The sequence below is a fragment of the Colossoma macropomum genome, unplaced genomic scaffold (genome assembly GCF_904425465.1).
Source record: "Colossoma macropomum unplaced genomic scaffold, Colossoma_macropomum, whole genome shotgun sequence".
Classification (NCBI taxonomy): domain Eukaryota; kingdom Metazoa; phylum Chordata; class Actinopteri; order Characiformes; family Serrasalmidae; genus Colossoma; species Colossoma macropomum.
This window is the reverse complement of record NW_023494804.1, coordinates 30,166,221-30,189,353: the sequence shown is the minus strand read 5'-3', so window position 1 is coordinate 30,189,353 and position 23,133 is coordinate 30,166,221. Positions and strand designations below refer to the sequence as shown.

At 41.2% G+C, this 23,133-nt stretch overlaps 1 protein-coding gene across 1 annotated transcript in view; it reads left to right on the top strand.

Annotated features, from left to right (window-relative positions):
• nbeaa (neurobeachin a) overlaps nt 1-23,133 on the top strand; it is a 199,846-nt gene that overhangs the window by 74,406 nt on the left and 102,307 nt on the right. Inside the window, exon 12 of the mRNA XM_036594648.1 lies at nt 126-294. Within this exon, the coding sequence (XP_036450541.1) occupies nt 126-294 (169 nt within the window). The remainder of the gene's footprint in view (nt 1-125; nt 295-23,133) is intronic.

Below are 23,133 nucleotides of genomic sequence, written 5' to 3'. Positions count from 1 at the left end.
TAGGGTTTAAATGACTTGCACATTATTGCATTTTGTTTTTATTTACATTTTGCACAGCGTCCCGACTTTTTTAGGAATGGGGTTGTATAATGAAGTGATTTTGTGTGTTTGTTTGCTTCTCGCAGGTTCAGCTCTCTCTGTACACCTACTTGTCGGCAGAGTTCATCGGCACGGCCACCATCTACACCACCATCCGCAGGGTGGGCACTGTGCTGCAGCTCATGCACACACTCAAATACTACTACTGGGCCAGCAACCCACTGGAGAGCAGCGGCATCACGCCCAAAGGCCTCGGTAAGAACACTCACTGCACACAGCACCATACAGTGAAAACTCTGAATGAATTCAGTACAGGTTTAACTCCACAGTTCAGCAGAGCGGAGTAATACAGATTGACCTCCAGCAGAACTGTTTGGAACAAAGAGTTTATATTAACCGTAATTGATATGATAGTAGAACAAGTTCAGCTAGTGCTCAGATCAAACAGAGGAAAGATCTGTGAGACGAGCCAGAGACTAATAATAAAGCTCTGTCAGAAAACGGCCAGATGACTGTTTGCATCAGTGTCTCTGTAGTTTAAGGGCCTCAGCAAACATCCTGCAAAACAAGATTCTCAAGGGTAGCTTACAAGCTTGCATACTTTTATGGTTTTATGTTCTCTGTTGCGGTGCTCCACTCCAGCAGGTGGCGCTGTGACATTTTTATTCAAGTTCCAACTTGAGCCTCATCCATTTGTGAACCTAAATATAAGATAACCTATATGTTTTTGGTGCTTATTACACTTAACATCTTACATTTGGCAGGTATTTATTGTTTATTTAACAAAAGCACGTTAAACAGTGAAATATTAGTGTTTCTGCCAAAGATCTCAACATACTTCATCTGAAACGAAGCTCCTCAAAGTCGTCCATGGTTTCGTGGCACGCCTCTTTTGTTACTGACCAATCGCAGGCTTTGTCGCGTAGCATCTTCGTCCGCGTAGTTAGACAAGCTGCCATGTGCGCGACGCAGCCCCCCCGCGTTGTCTGCGGTTGTTCGTTTTCTCCGCAGTTACGTCATATTGTTCGCTGAAGCCAGGCGAACGTCGTCTCCGCAAGAAGACTGGTGAGGCCTTAAGTCCCATCTGAATCGGTCACATCAGTAACAGATTATGCACTCCCACATCTGAAGAGGTTATATGGGCCAGTCATGGTCTGGAGGTTAGGGAGCCAGCCTTGTGACCGGAAGGTCGCTGGTTCGATCCCCTGAGCTGACATTACGTGACTGAGGTGCCTTGAGCAAGACACCTAACCCCCAACTGCTCCCCGGGTGCTGTGGATAGGGCTGCCCACCACTCCGGGCAAGTGTGCTCACTGCCCCCAAGTGTGTGTGTTCACTAGTGTGTATTTGGTGTTTTACTGCACAGATGGGTTAAAATGAGGAGGTGAGGTTTCCCCGTTGTGGGACTAATAAGGGTCAACAGGTCCTGTGCAAACTTTATCACAGCATTGACATGTTGTCCTGGGCTGTGATGAAGGAGTTTTCCTTAAGTATGGAGGCACTCGAGGAAGCATTTACTTGCGTTCTCTGTGGCCCAAACCAAGCCAGTGAGTACAGCACGACCTAATGCATTTTGGTTTTTGCTGAATAACTTTAAATATATTTGAGAAACATATTTGTCCACACATCAATCATGAACAATCCGAAATGATTAAAGCACAATTAATTCAGTACAGTTAATAACAGCATCTTTAATTTTAGAGCACTTTTCATAACGAAACTAAGATTTTTGGCTTCCAGCAGTAAATTGTAAGCATATAGCGATATGTCTATGATCATAAAACACATTCTGTCACTTATATTTGACCGTAAAGTAGAGCAGCAACTACCAGCATGATGAGAGAGTTGATTTAGATGACGTCTGTTTTGAATTTTTTTGCTGAAAATGAGTTTTTTGGATTTATGTGTGTATATATGTGGATTTTTCTCATTATGTATTTTAGTGACTCTGAATAAGTTTAGTAACAGCCCCGCTGTGTGGAGGCTGAACTTCAGCCTGGCTGGCTCTCAGTGTGAGTTGTTTACGTGCTTCAGCATGGTGTGATGTTACAGCTGCCTGGAGAGTGATTAAAATAATATAGGTGTAAATTCTGTGACTCGAGCGTTCCAGCAGGGTTAGTTTTACACGAGGATTTTATGGACTCGCACTTTCATACAGGGCCGAGGTATTTTCACACTACAGCAGAGTCACCGATCGACTTGTGTAATTCTCTGCAGTGGGGACTCACTGTCTGTGCGCAGCTGTGAGAGTTTATAGGAAAGAGAAGACAAACTCCAACTCCAGCCCTCCAGCGTCACTCATTACGGAGTCCTGCTGCTGGTCACCCGGAGCTCTGAGTGCTGCTCCAGCGTCTGCAGTGTGGACTCACTGTCAGCTGCAGAGCTTGTTGGTCAGTGTTGATGTGCCTCCTGCTCCTGTTCTCTCTCTCAGGCCGCCGGGATCTGTCTGGGTGTTGGGATGTGCGTGTGAGGGTGGTTAGTGGAGTGGAGGAGACGGGGTCTGGAGGGATGTAGGGTGGGGGGTATGGGGGGTGTGTGCAGTGGGGGGGTGTTGGGGGGGTTCAGTAGCGGTTCTGCTAGAGGGCCAGGAGGCTAATGCCTTTCATTATCAGCAGCACACTAACGGACACACTGTCCAGCCATGCAGCTCTGCCTCTCTAACATTCACACACTCCGCGCTCTCTCTCTCTCTCTCCTTCTCTCTTTTTTCTCTCTCTCTCTCTCTCTCTCTCTCTCTCTCTCTCTCTCTCTCTCTCTCTCTCTCTCTCTCTCTCTCTCTCTCTTTCTTTCACTCCATTTTTCTTTCTCTTTCTCTATCAGTTTATTTTTCGTTCTCAGTGTATTTGCTTTTCTTTCTTTCTTTCTTTCCTTATTTCTTTCTTTTTCTCAATGTACTTCTTTCTCTTTCCTTCTTTTTTATTTTGCTTTTCTTTCTTTCTTTTCTTTTCCTTTTTTTTCTTTCTTTCTTTCTCTGCACTTCTTTCTTTCCTTATTTCTTTCCTTATTTCTTTCTTTCTCTCTCTAAATTCACTTTTTTTCTCTTCCTTCCTTTTTTTTACTTTTTCTTTCTTTTTCTGCACTTCTTTCTTTTTTCTTTCTTTTTCTTTCTTGATGTATAGCCTTTCTTTCTTTCTCTCAATGCATTTCTTTCTCTTTCTTTCTTTCTTTCTTGATGTATTTCCTTTCTTTTTTCATAATGTACTTCTTTCTCTTTCCTTCTTTCTTTCTCTTTCTTTCTTTCTTGATGTATTTCCTTTCTTTTTTCATAATGTACTTCTTTCTCTTTCCTTCTTTCTTTTGCTTTCTTTCTTTCTTGATGTATTGCCTTTCTTTTTCTTTCTTTTTCTTTTTTTCTAATTGTACTTCTTTTTTCTTTTGCTGTCCTTTCTTGCTTTCTTCTGTGTTTACTGTTTTGTATTTATCTAGACCTGCAGTACTGTGAAGAAGCCGGAGACCACGCTAATTTAATTAACAGTTTATTCATTTATCAGGAGATCTTTTCAAGGAGATTTCATGAAGGTCAATCCACTTGCAAGTAAGCAGAAGGTCAAAGGAAAATGGGTAAAAAAAGACACTTACTGTAAAATTGTAGTTCAAAAAATATAGAACATTAGACTCTTAACACCCGAGCAGGACTTGAGGCTTTGATCTGTGAGAGAAAATCAGCTCTTCTCTTACTTCAAATCTCAAAACATCCAGAAGTGCTTCTGTCCATCCTTCCACTGTGAGAAGGCGACTCAACTCTGAGTCTGAAACAATGTGTAGCTGTACAGAAGCTGCTTCTGAGAAAAGAAACAAACAAAATATAAGAAAATTTGCAGATCAAACAAAAACAGTACTGATGTTCTGTAAAATTCTTCTGAAAGCAGGTCTCCTGAAGAGAATGGGAACTGTAATAAAGACAAAGGGCGGACACTTAATACCAAAGACTATGCATATTACATTTAGCTGTTGAGGCTTTGGTGTAATATTCAGTAAAAAGTATATAATATAATAAAATCTAAATTTTATAAATTAAGTTTTCTGCTCGTTTTCTGACTCTGAGAAATGAATGACTTGTTCTTAATGGCTGTTTTGACTGGGAATTAAATGAAGGTGGTCTCTGACTTTTGCACAGTAGTCAGTCTGTCAGTCTGCATTCCATCTTCCTGTCTGCATATCAGTCTGTCTGTCTGTCTGTCTGTCTGTTTTTATTAGTCGATGTTTCTCCCTCTGACTGTAATTCTTTAGTATTCGCAGTACGTATTTGTTCTTGATGTGAATCTGCACGTTTCTCTCCTCTCCTCTGTTCTTGGTGTCGTTCAGCGTTTGTTTACACTCCCTGCCTTTTGTCATCCTCATGTTACACCTCTTTGCGTCTGTGCACCTTGTGCTTCTTTAACACCTGACATCTCACTTCCTCTAACCCATCAGTCTCGCCTCGCTCTTCATCACCGCGCCCCCTCTCTTCATCGCAGCTGCGTACCTGCCTGAGACGTTCGCTGCGTAATGGAACGCCACAGTTTGACAGCAAGAACAGAAACATGCAGTTACAGTTACAGCAGTTCAGATACAGTCAGAAACAAATACTGAAGTGATTCGTTTCCTCTGAATCATTTACTGATTTATTTAGTGTTTAAAGAGGGATTCTTTTCTCTTTTGGGGGGCAAGGGAGATCATGATAGGGGGCACACTAGAGCTGTGTATTTGTGTTTTTATGTGTGGTGTTGATGTGTTTGTTACTCAGTGGTCTTTTATTGTTTTATTGTTTTTTAAATCAATACAGTCATAACAATTTATGTAAAAATACCAGATGTTTAAAATATCACAAGTGTCCAGTGTAGGGTTCTCTTTAGCAGCTGTAGCCAGTCAGCAGCCTGTCCATGTTGTCCACCCTCACACACACACACACACACATATACAAACACACACACATACACTAACAGCAGGCCATGTAGGAGGAGAACAGAGTGAAGGACACAGCACCTCCACACTTTTACTCACCCAACACCACATGTGTAATATAAATGTGTGGGGGGTGAACAGAGTTCTCAGCACTGCACCTGTGAATGGATCAGACACAGCAGTGCTGCTGGAGTTTTTAAACACCTCAGTGTCACTGCTGGACTGAGAATAGTCCACCAACCAAAAATATCCAGCCAACAGCGTCCTGTGGGCAGCGTCCTGTGACCACTGATGAAGGACTAGAGGATGACCAACACAAACTGTGCAGCAGCAGATGAGCTTTCGTCTCTGAGTGGACAGTGAGTGGACACAGTGTTTAAAAACTCCAGCAGCACTGCTGTGTCTGATCCACTCAGACCAGCGCAACACACACTAACACACCACCACCACATCAGTGTTACTGCAGTGCTGAGAATGATCCACCACCCAAATAGTACCTGCTCTGTGAGGGTCCATGGGGGTCCTGACCACTGAAGAACAGGGTAAAAGGGGGCTAACAAAGTATGCAGAGAAACAGATGGACTACAGTCTGTAACTGTAGAACTACAAAGTGCACCTATATAGTAAGTGGAGCTGATAAAATGGACAATGAGCGTAGAAACAAGGAGGTGGTCAGAATGTTATGCCTGATCGGTGTAGCTAGTCTAAAGCCAGGCTACATCTGCCCTCTCAGTCGTCTCCCTTACAACATGTACTTGGCAATACGTTCAGGCACTCATGCTGATACGAGCAAAATGAATTGTTAGTCTGTATAGCTTTCCCTGTCTTCTAGTATCCGAGTAGTGATTTCAGTGTGAGTATATATGATCGTCACATGATCAGTTTGTTCACCCAAACGTGCAGTTCAGAAACAATGAACCTTTTGTGGCGTCCACAGTAGTGAACAGTGCATCAGTGCCACAACCACACGAGCCTTCAGTCACAGGGAGCCCTGCCTCTGTATGAGATTCAGCACACATTGATAACAGCAGCTCGTGTTTTTGCACCGCCGTGGAGCAGCTCAGAGAGCGGTAATGATTTTTCCTTGGCTAGAGAGTCGCTCACCGGCGTCCATCATTAGCCCCAGGAAAGCTAACAGATAATTGGCCCACAGTGTCGTCTGTGCGCTGCCGCTTCTCTCCCTGGAGGCCATTCAAATAAAATTGCGTCTAATTACTGACGAATTTGCACATGTGCGGATGGTAATGTGACATTCAAGTAAACATCTGTGTGGCGTAGATGTTGGTGCATTTGTTTATTTACTGTTTAATGAACTCTCATGTTCATCCATTCTAAAGCCTCTTCAGCCCTGTTTTGCTTTTGTTTACTCATATCTGTCACTTTTGTTTGCCTACATAAGCCTTTTTATCCTCTTTTCCTTTTATTTCCTCTTTTCTGTGGTATCTTTGTTTTCACCAAAGCGCTCAGCGTTTGACAGAAGTCAGTGTTGCTATGTGGAAAACGCTGAGCTAAAATAAGTCGGAAGCAAACAGAACTAAAGGTGAATGTAACTGCTGTTTAACTCTGTTTGGAGCGATTATAGCTGCACGGTTTATAAATGCTGTATTTAAAGTGCTTTATTTGGATGTTTCATTCACACTGGCTGAAAATTAAAGTCTTGCTGATTGGCATCAAGTTCAAACGTGTATTGATACCAATACAAGCGCAGTGTTAGGCTGATCCAGTGACCCAAAATACTGATCACAGTATTGATAGCATGACTGCTGTGAAGTTAAATGTATCTTATGCAAGTGAAAAGATCAATTATCCATGAGTTATTCCACATGGACACGAATAGCACATCCACATACAGGGTTTGCTCATTGACATCCTGTGCTGATTGCATAGAGCAGTTGGTTTCATTATCAGCTGATGTCAGTAGTTTGTGTGTATTTTTGCTGTCAGATCAAAATCTTCAGTATTTTTGCACCATTTAAAAACACTATTTTGGGGGGGGGGGATTCATTGGTAAGTGCTGACGTGTTTCCTCCCAGTGAAGTCAGTCACTGCATCTTTTTGAGCTGCTACTAATGCAACATTGGACAGCTCAACATACTTGAAGGAAACCGCCAAAGCTGGCAGTATACATGAAGGCTGCGTTCACATTAGAAGGCTGAAGTGTCACAAATCCGATTTTTTGCCCTAATGTGACTCAGATCTGATGTTTTCAGGGCTGTGTGGACACACAAATCTGATCTTTTCAAATCTGACCTGAGCCACTTTCATATGTGGTCCTAGATCGGATACGTATCCGATTCGTGGCCATGCGGCCTTAATGTGACACTCAGATCTGAATTCATGTGCTTTTTTTTCCACTGCGCGTGACCATCATTCAGCGTTACCATGGCAGCAGCGCCGAACAGAAGTTAAAGCCTGTAAACGGTGGAAAAGCAGCTCATCTCACCTTTTTCTCCTTCGTCTCGCTCTAATAATGAAGCTGAGAGCTGATCAGAGTTAATGATCTTCTCAGCGAAGCTCGTTCTGCTCGTTAGTTTGTGCTGATGATGAACGTGATTCGTTCACGTGACGTTACTGAGTAGGATGAGCTCATGAGGGTCATTTCAGGACGCCGGTTCATCACATTAACGACAGATTTGAGTCACTTACCTAAACGAGTGTGAACCATCGTGTCAGAGAGATCGGATTTGAGCAAAAAATCGGATTTGACCAATGAGGCTTGTAATGTGAACATAGCTTTAAATACGATGTTTCAAAGCAAAACGTCTACTTTTTGGCCAAAATAACATGTTGGTCTGAGTGTTTATGATGCGCTGTGTGTCGGTTGCTGAAAAGAACTCTTAAACACTGCTTTATTGGTCTAAGACTTCCCTCTCACTGTGATTCATCCACTACATGAACTCGGCTTCTAGTGGTGCTGAGAAGTATTTTTCAGTAGTTCTGTTTCTTTCAGTTCAGTGTTATTTGTAAACACTGCCAGCTTAACAGACACTTGCTTTGGCTAGCATCACACTGAGCAGTGAGGGAAGAGGGAGGGCCGTCCTGCCCACCCAGAGAGAGAGCGAGACCAATTATGCTCTCTTGGAATCTCGGTCATCACCGGGGATCGAGCTCATGATCTCACGACAAAACAATCAACATGTGCGTCATTCCGTGCCTCGTAGCAGGATCGCTGTATTAAACAGCAGTGGTACGTGACCAGTGGTGGCGTGAACCCTCGCAAACACTGCCGGGGTGGTGGATTTGCAAGTATAATAGCAGTGGGTTCTGCCCGTGTGCGGGGCAGTGTGTTATGTTTCAAATCATGCGTTTTCATCAAAATTTTGTTGTAGGGAAGAGCAGGGCATGTTCTGGTTTGTCCATCTGAATTTACATGACCAAATCGTAAGGCAAATTATTCACTAACTGCATGAAATAAATGCAAATTATTATTATTATATTTTTTTTTTTTTGTAAAAGCTCCCCTCAAATTAACAGAACCTGTGTTTTATGATACACATATTGCTATATGCTTACAATTCACTGGTGAAAGCCAAAAATCTGAGACGCTCTTTGTATTATTTTATAAAATTAATGTTTCCAGAGCAGATCACTGAAGAGACGCCATCTGTTTATAGTTTATAGCCCAGATTTGTGGAAAAATGGGTCGACTTTCAGTAGAAAAGAAATTGTGAGTTCAGCTTCTTTTATTATAAGGGTTTAAAATTACATCACCATCTATTTGACTGGAAAGAAGACAGTTACAGCTCTCATACGACCCCCACCTTTAGAATGTAGCTTATGAAATATGTAAGTTAGGTGGTCTCAAGGAGTTGAAGAGGTTAAATAATTTAATTTAAAAGTACTTGAAGGTGAATGTTTTTAAATACAGTCAGTGTTATGAATGAAAATGTAAACTTTCTGTCTGGCACCTGCTGTTGTGAACAGAACAGGTGGAAATGTTATCTACGTGTAATAAATGTGGTGTAAAATGATGCAAACACACTTCATTCACTACAGATCTGCGCTGCTTAAACCAAATAAACTCTCCAACCTTATTTTGTAAAAACACAAAAATGTGACATCTGTATGAACGTTTTGATGAATCTGTGTGTCAGGCATGTACACAGATGGGCTCCGGGGGGGCTTGAGCACCTGCCCCTTTTGCCCATAGACTAAAAGTGCTGAGCTGGTTCTTATGTATAATAACTATATTGCCTCCACCTATTCTTCACAGTCCGTTCCAGTGAAATGAGGCTCAGCCTCGTCCCAGGAAAAGTGCTTGCGGGGCGGCTTCATCACAATTATGACTCTCGGGCGCCCCGGTCTCTTTAGGATGGTGTCATATTCCATAATGTGGTTATTGTTAACACCAAAACATATCAACCAAAAGAGGTGTTAATAACTCGCTACAGCAAGTTTTCTTTATTGTTAAAAAAATAAACACAACAGAGATTTATATGCGACTCTGTGGAGCTCATATATAGTTGTAACTAAATATAATAAAGTGATTAAATAGTGTAGTGAAAGACACGTTTATTTCCGGTTCAAAAGGTAGAAGATTTTAAATCTGGACAAATTAAACAAGACCTTTTATTTTTTTTATTTATTTATTTATTTTTTAATTTTATGATTAGTTTGTGAAACTGTAAAATAAAGAAATAAATAACTTTATTTCTCCACTGACAATAACAGAACTAAAAATGAGAACTGATCCATTTCCCTGCTTTTCAATACTGGATTTGAAGTGAAAAACGAATGACCAAAAGATACACGGACCCTCATGCTAGTCTACACGGCTTTTAGCCGCACAGCGTGGTGTTATTGTTGGGAAGTGTGGTGCCTGTCGCATAACGCTGACATAAACATCTACGCAGAGATGTTTCGTTCCGGACTGTTTGGGGTAACTTGAGAAAATGACACAGATCCTTTAACCTGTACGAATCAGCCAGTTCAAAACAAGCATAAATCACATTACCAGACCTCCTCTGTTCAACCAATCCAGCTCAAATAGGGCTCACATTCACAGCTCCGTAATCAAAAACACTTGAAATGAAGCGTTCAGTTATAGCAAGTTAGAGACTCTACCAAACCCAAAACTGAAGTATGATGCTTCTCTTTCATTTATGCACATCAAAAACAAAAGCTTTTGATTCAATCAAACAACCTTTATTTAAACTCGGAATCCATTGAGGGAGACCCTCACTTATGATGTAGCCGAGCCAAAACAGAGATCAGGGACTGAGAAGTTGAGTAGTAAAAAGAAATCAAATGTTATAATAAAGTAATAAAAATCAGAATAGAAACATTTTATAATAAGAAGATACCAATAAATCATTAAATCAGTAAACCATTAAAATAATATAGTAACTTAACAAGTAACAGATCAGATAAGGATAAAATAAACCATAAATTAATGAAATAAAAACAAACAGAGGATGTAAGACAGTAAATTGACAATAATAAAATAAATAAAAAGAATAGTAATAAGAAAACACAACATCTTCGATCGTTAGTATGTCTCCTAATCGTTAGTTACCAAAGCGCTGATACACACATTGTTCAGTTAACATTAAAACACACGTGCCTGCTGTACGCAGCCCTCTTAAACATAACATCCATAAAAATAAACAACATCAAATAAGGGCTCAGGGACACGGGTGGCAAACAAAGCATGGCCTTGCTTTGTTGTGCAGAGTTAGTGTTGTGGGTAGAACTGTTGTAATCAGTGTGAAAAGCAGTGCCTGGACTCCAATAACAAACATATATTAAAAACCAAGAAATATGGAGTCACACAGTGCACCAGATGAGAAACGACGCAGTGCTGCATGCTTTCTTTACTTTCACAGTTTCTCTTCTTATCTGCAGAGTTTGCACAGTAAATGGACTGTCTGAGGCAGGGGGTGGGGGAGGAGGGGGTGGTCTCGCTGTACTGGGCCGTGCCCGATTCTCCAGTGCAGATATATTAGGATAAGGCTTCTAAGACAGAATGGAGTGATTTTGTTTTCTCCGTGTTGCGTGCTGAATGCCTAACACAGTGATAACACACTGAGTTATGGCCACTCTTCGCTGCTGGATGCACGGTCTGTGTCGTCATGACAACCCTGTTTGCCTCTTATGGTGCCATGTGGGTTTATCAGAGAGAGTGTGTGAGGAGCAGGAGGCCGAGAGGCCATTATTTACTGTTCACTGTCACCTAAAGGCCATCACTCATCAAAGAGCAGCGTACAGGTGTGTGTGTGTGTGTGTGTGTGTGTGTTTGTGTGTGTTTGTGCGATGAGAGGTGTTAATCTACTCACCAAGGCTGAGTGGCCTTCAGTTGACTCTGTGGAAATAGAGGAGTCAGCAAATAAACCAGGGGATATAGGACCACTTTAGGACCCCCACATATATCGCTGTGTCGGAAGAAAACCTCACATCTCCATTTTCATTTTTCAGTTTTTGACATAATCTGAAAATGCCTGTGACCCTTTACATTGTGTGTAAATTTCATGATGAATGGACCAAAAGAAACGGCCCAAAATGACTTGGGGAAAAAATTCTGGTTCCATTGACTTACATTAGAAGTAAAGTAGGTTTTTTCCTTCTCCTGTAAAGTCACCATTTTGGAGATACGAGCTTTTCGTCTGAGAACAGCGAAATACAGATCTGTGCAGAGGTTAAAGACCAGCTTTCATTCACTTAATCTCCACTCAACAGCTGTCAAGTACAGGTTATTCTTTTTTAGGAGTTTTTCGATAGAAGATAATCCACTTACATTAAAAAGAAGAAGGAAAATAATTGAAGAAACTCGTCTGCAGAGCAGGAGTTTAAAACGTCTCCTGCAGGCTGTGATTTGTCTCAGTGCAGCGAGTCTGGCTCTCCCTGAAGGGTTAAAAGCTGTTCCAGTCCAGGAATAGAACCTAAACCCATTTAGAGCAGATGATTCACACTCCAACATCTCTAACACATCCACACACGGTGTAGAACAACAAGCCCATCCGTGTGTAGCTTACGGGAAAAATTCACAGATTTTCCTTTACTTCCCTTTATTATAAGTCAGGTTTTAAGACATGAATGTCATTCAGAGTGGTTTGATTTGAAATGCTGCAGTTTATAGAGACGTACCGAGTCAGACGTGTTTGTGTGAAACATAAAGTGAAACATCTGAGTAGTTTAATGCCTCCATAAGCTGCTCACAGAAAGAGGTTTTGTGAAATGGTTGTAAATACACTGTCTGGTATGTGAGGCATTATGTAAAGATTGTTTTGAGGTGAAGTTTTGGCCTAGAACCTTTTTTTATTATTATTTATTTTTAATCTATTCATGGCAGAGAGATGCAGGCAGACAGTTGTAAAGCAAAACAGCCCCCAAAACAAACATAATTTTGGATGTAACACTATTTTATCATTATCAGCATTACATAGAATATAGTCTTTTGTGCTAGTGAATAAAATGGCTGCGTTTGTGTGGCAGACAGGTTCTCATCATCACCGCTGAGAAGAAATCCATCGAACCATTTCACATCAAACCACAATTAAGGAGTTTGTTTACATCTTAACTATTGAATTATACATGAAGTTTGGAAAAGCAGTGGAATCTTAGGAGGCTGTGAAGAAGATGCCACACACACAAATATATATCGCTGTTGTCAGAAGAAAAGCTTGTATCTCCAAAATGGTGACTTTACAGGAGAAGGGAAAAACCTACTTTACTTTTAATGTAAGTCAATGGAACCAGACTTTTTACCAAGTCATTTTGGGTCGTTTCTTTTGGTCAGTTCATTATGAAATTTACACACAATGTAAAGGACAACAGGTATTTTTTTCAAATAATGTCAAAAACTGAAAAACGTCAAAAATGGAGATATGAGGTTTTGTCCCGACAACAGCGATATGTATGTATATTTGTTTGTTTGTCAACAAGACGTTATAATTGCAATAAATTATTAAGGCCAGTAATGCTTTAATGCTGTTATTGTTATTGGGCGTGTGCACTCGAGCTCTCGGTTAACTGTTTGAGGTGCCGGGATTTAAATACTGAATCACTATTTTGTTATTTGTTACGTTTCATTTCGGGAGAATGGAGAAAAAATAGAGGATAACAATTAAAAGAAACGGCAATTTTATGTTGTAACAAAACTGTATGACATTTTGTTCATATTTGTGAGGAAGTATTTCATGTTATAGTCTGCTACTCCAGATACAATAAACAATAAATGGTCTTAAACTCTGGAGTTAATGTAGAACTGCTAATTCACCCTTTAACCCTGAAGATCAGCGCAGACTGCTGGTCACCATAGCAACACAGACAACAGTCTCACCTAGTTAGTAGGTAATAAAACGGCAAAGAGAAAGATTTAAGATGAACATTGATAATTCAGAGACGAAATGACAGACTAACTTGCATTTATAATCACTCCAGCTGGTTTCCTGATATTTTTATCTGCAACGTGAAACTGTCAAACTAAAAAGTCGTGAAGCTGAAGTCTCGGAATTCCCCCGTTCCACCTTAAATGGTGGCGCAGCTACATTCTGGCACCTCAGGGACCATTTAAGGTGGAAACAGGAAAATTCAAACAAGGAGCTGGCAAATGAGACTCGACTTCAACTTCATAAAATTGAACGTTGAGAGACGTTTTACAGGAAAGTGCTCTACTTTTGTGGAAAGTTTCCTGCCGGAGATGCGAGAAAAGCAGCTGTAGCTGAGCTAAAGCTTAAAGCAGAGCAAAGTCAGTCTGTGTTTTAGTTTAGATTTTTAGTCTATATTAGCACATCAGCACATACTGAGACATAATTACAGCCATGATGGTAAAATGGACATAAAATGTTGTGGCTCTCAAGATGGTTTGATTTTTGTTGAAAGGACAAAATAGCTCTTCTTAAAATCTGGGTTGTGACCCCTGCTATAGACATGTTATAAACTATGTAAGAGGGTATAGATAGATAGCACAGCTTAGCTGTAGTAGCTCGTCTAAGGTGGCCTCTGTCACTCATCCAACACGAAAACCTAACATTTTTGTACAGTAAAGCATGTTTTGAAGTGCGTTCCTCTGCCTGCGCTGGCAAATATAGAGATACTGCAGCCCTGCATTCATTTGAGCCAAAGTCTTTTTGTTTGTCTGTTTGTTTTCCTGTTCTGCAGTTAACCAGATGTCCATTAATGAACACACACAGAGACTTCCATGTCAAAACTAGTCGACATGCACTTCCTTACTTAATGTATTTTCCTACTTTGACCCTTCAAACCATCTGCAGTTCCAGGCTGAAGCCCAGCTGCTCACATGCTGTTTGTTGCTATGATAGTTTGCAGTTCATTCTTACTGTCAGTATAACATGCAGCCACTGTTGCTCTCACTTAACATTGGTGAAAATTGATGAAATTTTGGATTTTTCATGTTCAGGTTAATGATAATGTTATTGATTTATTAAAAGTAAATACATTCTGATGAAGCTTACAGTCATATGCAAAGGTTTGGACACCCCCGGTACACATCCTCTCCAATAAACAAATGTAAATATGGCATTTTTCAGCATTACATGCTGGGAAAAAAATAAAACGTGACGTATTAAATGTCATAATTTTTACACACGCCATATATTTTTTCCCTGATATGTTCAGTTCAGCAAATAAACAGTAATTGTGCATTAAAATGTGCAGGTGCATGTTGAGTAGAGGATATGTTCACTTAGTTTCACTTGAAAATCAACAAAACGTGACTTTCGACCAGTGTTGCCCAAACTTTCGCGTACAGCTGTATATTGTCGTCATCTAGCTAGAACAAAATGAGCTGCATTTCAAGAATCTTGGAACGAATCTTTTTTAGGGTAAAGTTTGAACAAATTTGATTACAAATTCAAACAAAATTTGATTAATTCCAATTAAGTACTATTTCAGTCGTCTGGCTGCTCTAATATATTTTACATAGGGGTACAAAATTCTCCTTCTGGCAGCGTTTCTAGCTGAGGGAGAGGATGGGCTGAGTTTTTCATCCTAACACACGCAGGGCAGCGTGAATTTTTCATTGCAGCTTTGTAGCGTCTCGGCCTGCTTCTTTAAATAAAAGATGAGAGGTGTGTGTGTGTGTGTGTGTGTGTGTGTGTGTCTGTGTGTGTGTGTGTGTGTGAGGGAGAGAGAGTAAGGAAAGAGGATTATAAATGAGGGAGGGAGTGCTGCAGAGAGGAGGAGAGGGAGGCTGTAGGAGACTCAGTGTGTGGGGGGTGATGTGAGTAAATCAGGCTGTCTCCTTGGTTGGGGGCTTGTGTTCTTTAAGGCCCGGTTTGGGTTCTTCTCTGAGCTGAATGCCTCGTCCATTCTAATCCACTCTGACAGCTAAGGGCTTCTGTTTGACCTTCCTCTTCCATCAGAACGCGCTTCATGCTTCATGGATACACAGTTCTTAAAATAATCCGGCCTCAGAAACAGATTTAAAAAAATCAATTAGTTTGTTCTGATCAGAAACTACAGGGAGATTCACTCGAAAGAGGCCCTGAATATTCTGCTGTAAGCCCTGTTAGGATGAAGCAGTCTGAACCAAAAAATACACTACGTATTTTGACGTATGTGTAATCGATTGTGTTACATGCGATGCTGAAAGTGCCAGACACATGAAGGGGTATGGGGGTCTGCACCTGAAAGTTGCAAACGGAGGTCAAACGTCACGACGGCTGTCCGGCGCCTACATTATCACTCTGACGCAGGGGCATCCCGACTTGTTCGAAGCTCCATATACTGAGAAGCGCATTGTACGTTGTTTGGTTCAGATCGCTTCGTCCTACAGAGAGTTATTACAGAATATTCGGGGCCTCTTTCGAGTGAATCTCCCTGTATTTTCATGTTTCCAACTCCAGCGTAACATTCTTCTGCTCACAATAGACTTAACAGATGAGCTGTTTAAAGATGTTTAGGCTAGCTGGCTGTATGGTTTCTCACGTCATGACACGTGACACACAAACGAGTGAGCGAGAGTGTACGGAGAAGCACAAAGGATGTTCAGAGGTACTGTCCACTTGTAGATCGTGATGACTGAGTGAATCACAAAATTACCACGTTACGCTCCGTCGTCAGGAGATCACAAGTTCAGCTCCTGGGGATGCCCCAGCCATCCATGGCCAGGAGTCCAAAAGAGCACTATTGGCTTTGGTCACTCTGGGTGTGTCGGATGGCTCTTCCTCTCAGCGTGATTGTAGCCAGTGCAGGCGTCTGTTAGCGGACCTAAGAGTTAGTGTTCTTCTCTAAGAGTGTTAAGTTGTCCAGTTCGAAAACATGCAGTGGTGCTTCACACGACTCCAAGGAAGTATGTGCCAGCCTCCTTTTTTGGAATTTTTCCCCCATTTTCTTCCCAATTAAGTCATTTTCAGATTCCACCACTAGTTAGGACTCCCCCAGTCACATGATATCACCAGCGCTAGGAGGGCAAAGGCAAACACAGGCTTCCTCCGAGTCCTGTGAAGCTCCACCGCATCTTTTCGAGCTGCCGCTAAAGCCTTGGGTTCACTACACGACTTTTAAAGTGTGAACAGATTATAAAGACTGGGCGTCTCACACTGTCAGACAGATTTTTGCATGACTGAAATATTGGGGATCAAACAGTAAACGATTAGGGATCACACACTACTCAACTGCTGCTGAACTGAACGGAGCTCACTGAACCCTCGCGAACTCTCGCGTTCTCCAGTTACTAGAAGACCCAGATAAACAAACCTGGAGCTGCTGCTGGTTTCTCTGCCGTTTGCACTGAAACAGTAAAGAAGCAGCAGGTAAACATGTTTAAGTGGATCATTGATTTAAAGATGTGATCAGTTTGGTATTTTTAGAGTTTTAAATGTACATAAACTCAATAGTGACTTAAACACAGCTCATTAAAAAGCTTCGCTCCACACGTGAGAGACTTTTCACCATTTTTCTTTGTTTACTTGCTGTATTTTTGTTCTTTTGTGCTCTTAGTTTTCATTGGCTGTTGCAGGAATCCGTTCAGATTTTATACTAGATTTCACTCAGTCAGGTTGAAAAAATGAAACATATTTGATCAACTCTGACGGGTCTAAAATGAATGAAAACCTGAGTCTGCGCTGCTCACACGCGACTCGATTCTTTCTCCAACTGTCGACTCCGACTGACCCACGATTCTGCAGACTAGAGCCAACTAGCTCAGAATCAGCCAGACTGAGAATCGGGACTAAAATCAGGGTAAAAGTTGTGTAGTGTGACCCCGGCTTAATGAGTGAGGACAAGTGTGCTCTCTTGGACAGAACACGACTAAATTAATTTCCAGTCAAAACTTTGAGTTCAAATGACTCACTTTTAAGCAGGTAATTCTGAACAAATTAGATACAAGATAATCCACATAAATAAGAAAGAGGAAAGTCAAAAGACAGTAAGTGGAAAAACAGGAGTTTCGGAGTTCAAAAAGTGATGAAAAGATCTGTGAGAAGAACCGTGCTGGACCTGGTAGACACCAAAACTCTCACCAGATAAATAGGACAACAGATAACAAGTACTTAGAGCTTTTATGAGGAGCAGAAATGCTGAGTTGAGTACAGTCTGTGTGCTTAAGGTCTCCATAAACGGAGGAGGAGTCAGATCCTGAGTAAGCGCTTCTGCTCGTAGTTCCTAAAAACCTGCAGGCTTTTCCTTCTGCTCCTTTATACACTGCTATTTGAGATGCGTTTCTATTATTATATTGCTGTTTTGTTGTTATTATTAGGTTGTCGATGTGCTTTTTTTAGGAAATTCAAAGAGCGCCTGTTTTTTTCAGAGTCATCAAAAGGCAGCCGCTGCAGAGCGTTTCCGTCTCTGTGGGTGCCTGAGAAAAAAAATCAATGCATCTCTACAGAGGCTTCATATTTAGTGAATTTATTAATGCGCTGAGTCACAGGCCTGTCTACCTGTCTCCTCCTCATAGTCTACACAAACTGACTGCACAGACGCCTAAACTACTGTACTAAGTGTTTGTACCGGTTTACCTTATAACATTGTTGTGATTTAGCAAAGAATGGAGCTAAATCGAGTGTTTCCATCGCCTGCAGTAACAGCTCCGTATTACAGGAACCTCCTGTCTTTAGTCCTAAGTTAAAAATTTAAACAGTCAAGATTGGATTTTTCACACATTTGTAGTACAGAAGCAAATCTTATCTTAATTTAGGAGTTAAACCGATCAGGCGTGACATTCTGACCACCTCCTTGTTTCTACGCTTATTGTCCATTTTATCAGCTCCACTTACTATATAGGAGCACTTTGTAGTTCTACAGTTACAGACTGTAGTCCATCTGTTTCTCTGATACTTTGTTAGCCCCCTTTTACCCTGTTCTTCAGTGGTCAGGACCCCCATGGACCCTCACAGAGCAGGTACTATTTGGGTGGTGGGTCATTCTCAGCTCTGCAGTAACACTGACGTGGTGGTGGTGTGTTAGTGTGTGTTGCGCTGGTCTGAGTGGATCAGACACAGCAGTGCTGCTGGAGTTTTTAAACACCTCAGTGTCGCTGCTGGACTGAGAATAGTCCACCAACCAAAAATATCCAGCCAACAGCGTCCTGTGGGCAGCGTCCTGTGACCACTGATGAAGGACTAGAGGATGACCAACACAAACTGTGCAGCAGCAGATGAGCTATCGTCTCTGACTTTACATCTACAAGGTGGACCGACGAGGTAGGAGTGTCTAATAGAGTGGACAGTGAGTGGACACAGTGTTTAAAAACTCCAGCAGCACTGCTGTGTCTGATCCACTCGTGCCAGTGCAACACACACTAACACACCACCACCACGTCAGTGTTACTGGAGTGCTGAGAATGATCCGCCACCCAAATAGTACCTGCTCTGTGAGGGTCCATGGGTTTTGCTCAGTGTGTCATTGTCACCCTGCAAAAAGATCATCATCTTTCACACAGAAGAGCTTCACAGCTTTAGGAACCCGAGGGTTTTATATTCAGGGAATCCCTTAGTGCTTTAGTGGGAATAACAGTGTAATCAAGTTGAGCAGTAATTAAATTTGATGTCGACGGTTTAAATTCAACTTTAAACTGTCAATTTTAGAGTGATGTTTGTTTTAGTGGGTGGTGCTTTCGCCTTACAGCAAGAACCGCCTGGGCTCAGGTCCCCAGGCCGGGCGACCAGCGTCCTTGCTGTGTGGAGTTTGTATGTTCTCTGTCTGAGTGAGTTTCCTCCCACAGTCCAAAGACATGCCGTCAGGCCAACTGGACATGCTAAATTGTTCCTGAGTGTGTGTGTGTATGTGTGTATCTGTCTGCCCTGTGATGGACTGGCGACCTGTCCAGGGTGTGTCCTGCTGGGATAGGCCCCAGCTCCCCCACAGTCCAGAAGGATAAGCGGTTTAGAAGTGTGTGTGTGTGTGTGTGTGTGTGTGTGTTATTTTTACTGCTGGCTAGTATTTTGATTAGTTATTTTTATGTTGTATAGAAAAACCTTGAGTTTTAGTCAGTGAGGGTGTAATTTTTCTACTCTCTCTGTTTCTCTCTGTCTTACTCTGCGCCCACCTTTTTACATGGTGTAACTGGACTTCATTTGGCTCTAACTAGTAGATTGACTATTGGAATTGACTAAAAATGGATAAAAACCAGGCAACAGCAAGAATGCCAGGATGAACAAAGACAAAATGTCAAGAAAATTAAAGTGTGTCTATAAATTGGAGCCACATTGATTTGGAAACCAAAGATGAAAAACAACTCTCTGCAAACATTGGCAGAAAGTGTTGGGTTCCCACTCCTAGAACTTTATCATGGAAATTTTAATCAAGTCCTGGAAAGTGTGTCATTCAAGTTGGGCCATTAAGCCACCAAGACTGTGTCTAAAACGTAATAAACACTGGCTGCTCCTGCAGTATTCTGAGGAGGGAATCGTGTCCTAATCAGATATAAATGTGAGTGTAAACCGCTGCCTGCTGAGGTTCCTCCGTTTGGCTGTTTTTTGAAGGCAGCATAGCTGTATCCTTAACTGCCGTACATATCCCATAATCCTCTGTGTCAGCGCTGATGCAGGTAGTAAAAAATAGCAGCCCCCACAGTGGAGGAGAGACCAGTTTGTGTAGAAATACAATACTCTTTATTTTGCTTATAAAAAGTTCAGCATGCTAGCTTTCTTAGCAGACTGGGTAAAGGATGCTGAGAGCTACCAGAGAGCTGTTGTATCTTGGCAACAACATGATATTATCACTGCCTTCGAAGTGTATAAACAGGATCCACAAACCCTGGTGCCTTTTCTGGGCCTGGGCTTATTTAAGACGGACTGAGGTGAAGTGGAAAAGTGTCCTGTGGTCTAAAATCAATATTTGAAATTCTTTTTAGAAATCATGGACGGGTTAAAGAGGAGAGGGACCATCCTGTTTGTGCACAGTTCAAAAACCAGCATCTGTGATGGTTTAGGGGGGCATTAGTGCACGTGGTATGGGTGACTTATTCATCTGTGAAGGCACCATTAATGCTGAACATATTTTGGCAACATATGCTGCCGTCCAGACCACGTCTTTTTCAGAAAAGGCCTTGATTATTTCAGCAAGACAAGTCAAACCACATTTTCATTTCATATGAAATAAAAAAATTTGACAGATGAGCCCCTGAACTGATGATCAGCTGAAATCCTATACCAAGCAAGGATGGGAAAACATTTCACTTTCAAAACGTATGGATCATTCTACAGAGGTGGTTTAAAGTCGGAGTTTACATCTAGAGCCTTTAACTGACTTGGACTTTAGATTAAAATCCTTTTGCTTTGAATGACCCTATAGCTTAATAATGCTTATTCTATTAAAATAAATGATTAAACATTCCTTTTTTTCACTAACCTTAACATTCAGAACACTACAGAAACTTTACCAAATGTTTCAATAGTAAAAATTTCAGCTAGTTTTGAACTCAGAAACGCTAACCTGTACATGACTAGCAAATACAACTCTGTACACACATAAAATGATAATATTTTTCAATAAAACACCCAAAAATGTTTGCTTAATTAAAGATCAAGCGAAGTATGTTGGTCTTCAGACTCAGGGATACATTAAAAACTACAGCAGTTGGTCTCTTCAGTTCCCAGAGTGTTGTTAAAAGCAGAGGTGATGAAACACAGTGGTAAAAATGCCCATCACAACTTTTTTTTTAAAACGTCTTGCTGGTATCAAAATGGGCATATATTTTTCTAAAAACAATAAAATTTCCCAGTTTCAACATTTGATATGTTGTCTTTGTACTATTTTCATTTAAATATAGGGTTTAAATGATTTGCACATCACTGCATCCTGTTTTTATTTACATTTTGCACAGTGTCCCAACTTTTTTAGACATGAGGTTGTATCATTGTTCTTCCACATCACTCCCTACAGTGTACATATTCAAGCGGTCCTCTTCAGTCCAGCCTGAACGAGCTTCCTAAACACCTTCCGCCTTCCTACTGCAGACTTGCGCTGGGGAAGCAGGTGCACTGCTGAGCCCAGAGGCAGCCTGCTAATGATTTAAACCCCCTTTAATGGAGCTGTAACAGACATCAAACGTCTTACTGTGACAAATATGGCAGAAAACATATTAATAAAATCTGCCAAGTGACCTCTTCAGGCTACAGCGAGTAAACGCAGCAATAATGAAGTTCAGTGTATCAGGAGAGATTGGTTGCGACTTATGAAACACGCTGGGAATGATGTGTCAGCAGCGGAATTTCCTTAGGAAGTAATTGGTTTTAGTGACTGAGAGAGCAGCTCAGCATTAGCAGGACATGTTCATACTGGAATCATACGACTGGCACACCAGCTACAGTTAAAGAGGAACTGCACCGATTTTTTTACCTTTCTACAACCCCATTTCCAAAAAAGTTCGGACGCTGTGCAAAATGTAAATAAAAACAAAATGCAATGATATGAAAATCATTTAACCCCTGTTTTTAATTGAAAATAGTATGAAGACAACATATCAGATGTTGAAATTGAGAAATTTTATTGTTTTTTTTTTTAATATTTGCCCATTTTAAATTTGATGCCAACAACCCATTCCAAAAAAAGGCTGGTAAAGTTGTGTGCTAAAAAACACCTGGTAGTTGATTGGCAACAGGTCAGTAACATGATTGGGTATAAAAGAGCATCTCAGAGAGGCGGAGTCTTTCAGAAGTAAAGATGAGGAGGGGTTCACCACTCTGTGAAAGACTGCACCATCAAATAGTGCAACAATTCAAGAATAACGTTTCTCAGCATAAAAGAGCAAAGAACTTCTGCTTTTCATCATCTACGGTACAGAATATCATTAAAAGATTCAGAGAATCTGGAGAAATCTCAGTATGTAAGAGACAAGGCCAAAAAGACACGATTCTGTAGCGGAAATCACTGCATGGGCATTAGTGCACATGGCATGGGTGACGTGCACATCTCTGAAGGCACCATTAATGCTGAACGATATATATACAGGTTTTGGCAACATATGCTGCCCATCCAGACGACGTCTTTTTCAGGGAAGGCCTTGATTATTTCAGCAAGACAATGTCAAAACCATATTCTGCATGAAACAGCAGCATTGCTCCGTATTAAAAGAGTCTGGGTGCTAAACTGACCTGCCTGCAGTCCAGTCCTGTCACCACTGAAAACATTTGGCGCATTATGAAATGAAAAATACGACAAATGAGACCCTGAACTGATGAGGAGCTGAAATCCTGTATCAAACAAGAACAGGAAAACATTTCACTTTCTAAACTACAGCAGTGTCTCCTCAGATCCCAAACACTTACAGAGTGTTGTTAAAAGAAGAGATGATAAAACACAGTGGTAAACATGAACCTGTCCCAACTTTTTTCTCTTTTGTCTTTTGAATTATTATATGCAGTGTTGATAATGTTAAAATGCAGTTAAATCTTAAAGAAATGTTTTCTCTGGGGACTATTTTGCCTCACCGTGGTCTGCATGTACCTCTCCACCATGAATGTGTTTCAAAAAATACATTGTAGGCCAAAACATGATCTCAAAACCATCAACAATCTCTCAGGTATCAGGCAGTGTATTCATAACCATTTTCGTATAAAAACTTTCTGTGATGTAGTTTTCCGAGGCATTAAACTCTTCAGACGTCTGGTTCCTCATCACCGCTGTGACCAATTCTAACTCGAAGTTTCTTTAAAATGAAGCGTTTCACTTTAAACCACTCAGAATTGCTCTTAATTGTAAAGGTACTCAGAGAGTCCCCTGTTACCTCAAAGTCCTGCTCTGTAAGAAGAGGAGCCCAGAAGCTGTCTGACGAATCCGTGTCCTAGTTAGAGGGCCAGGTTTCTG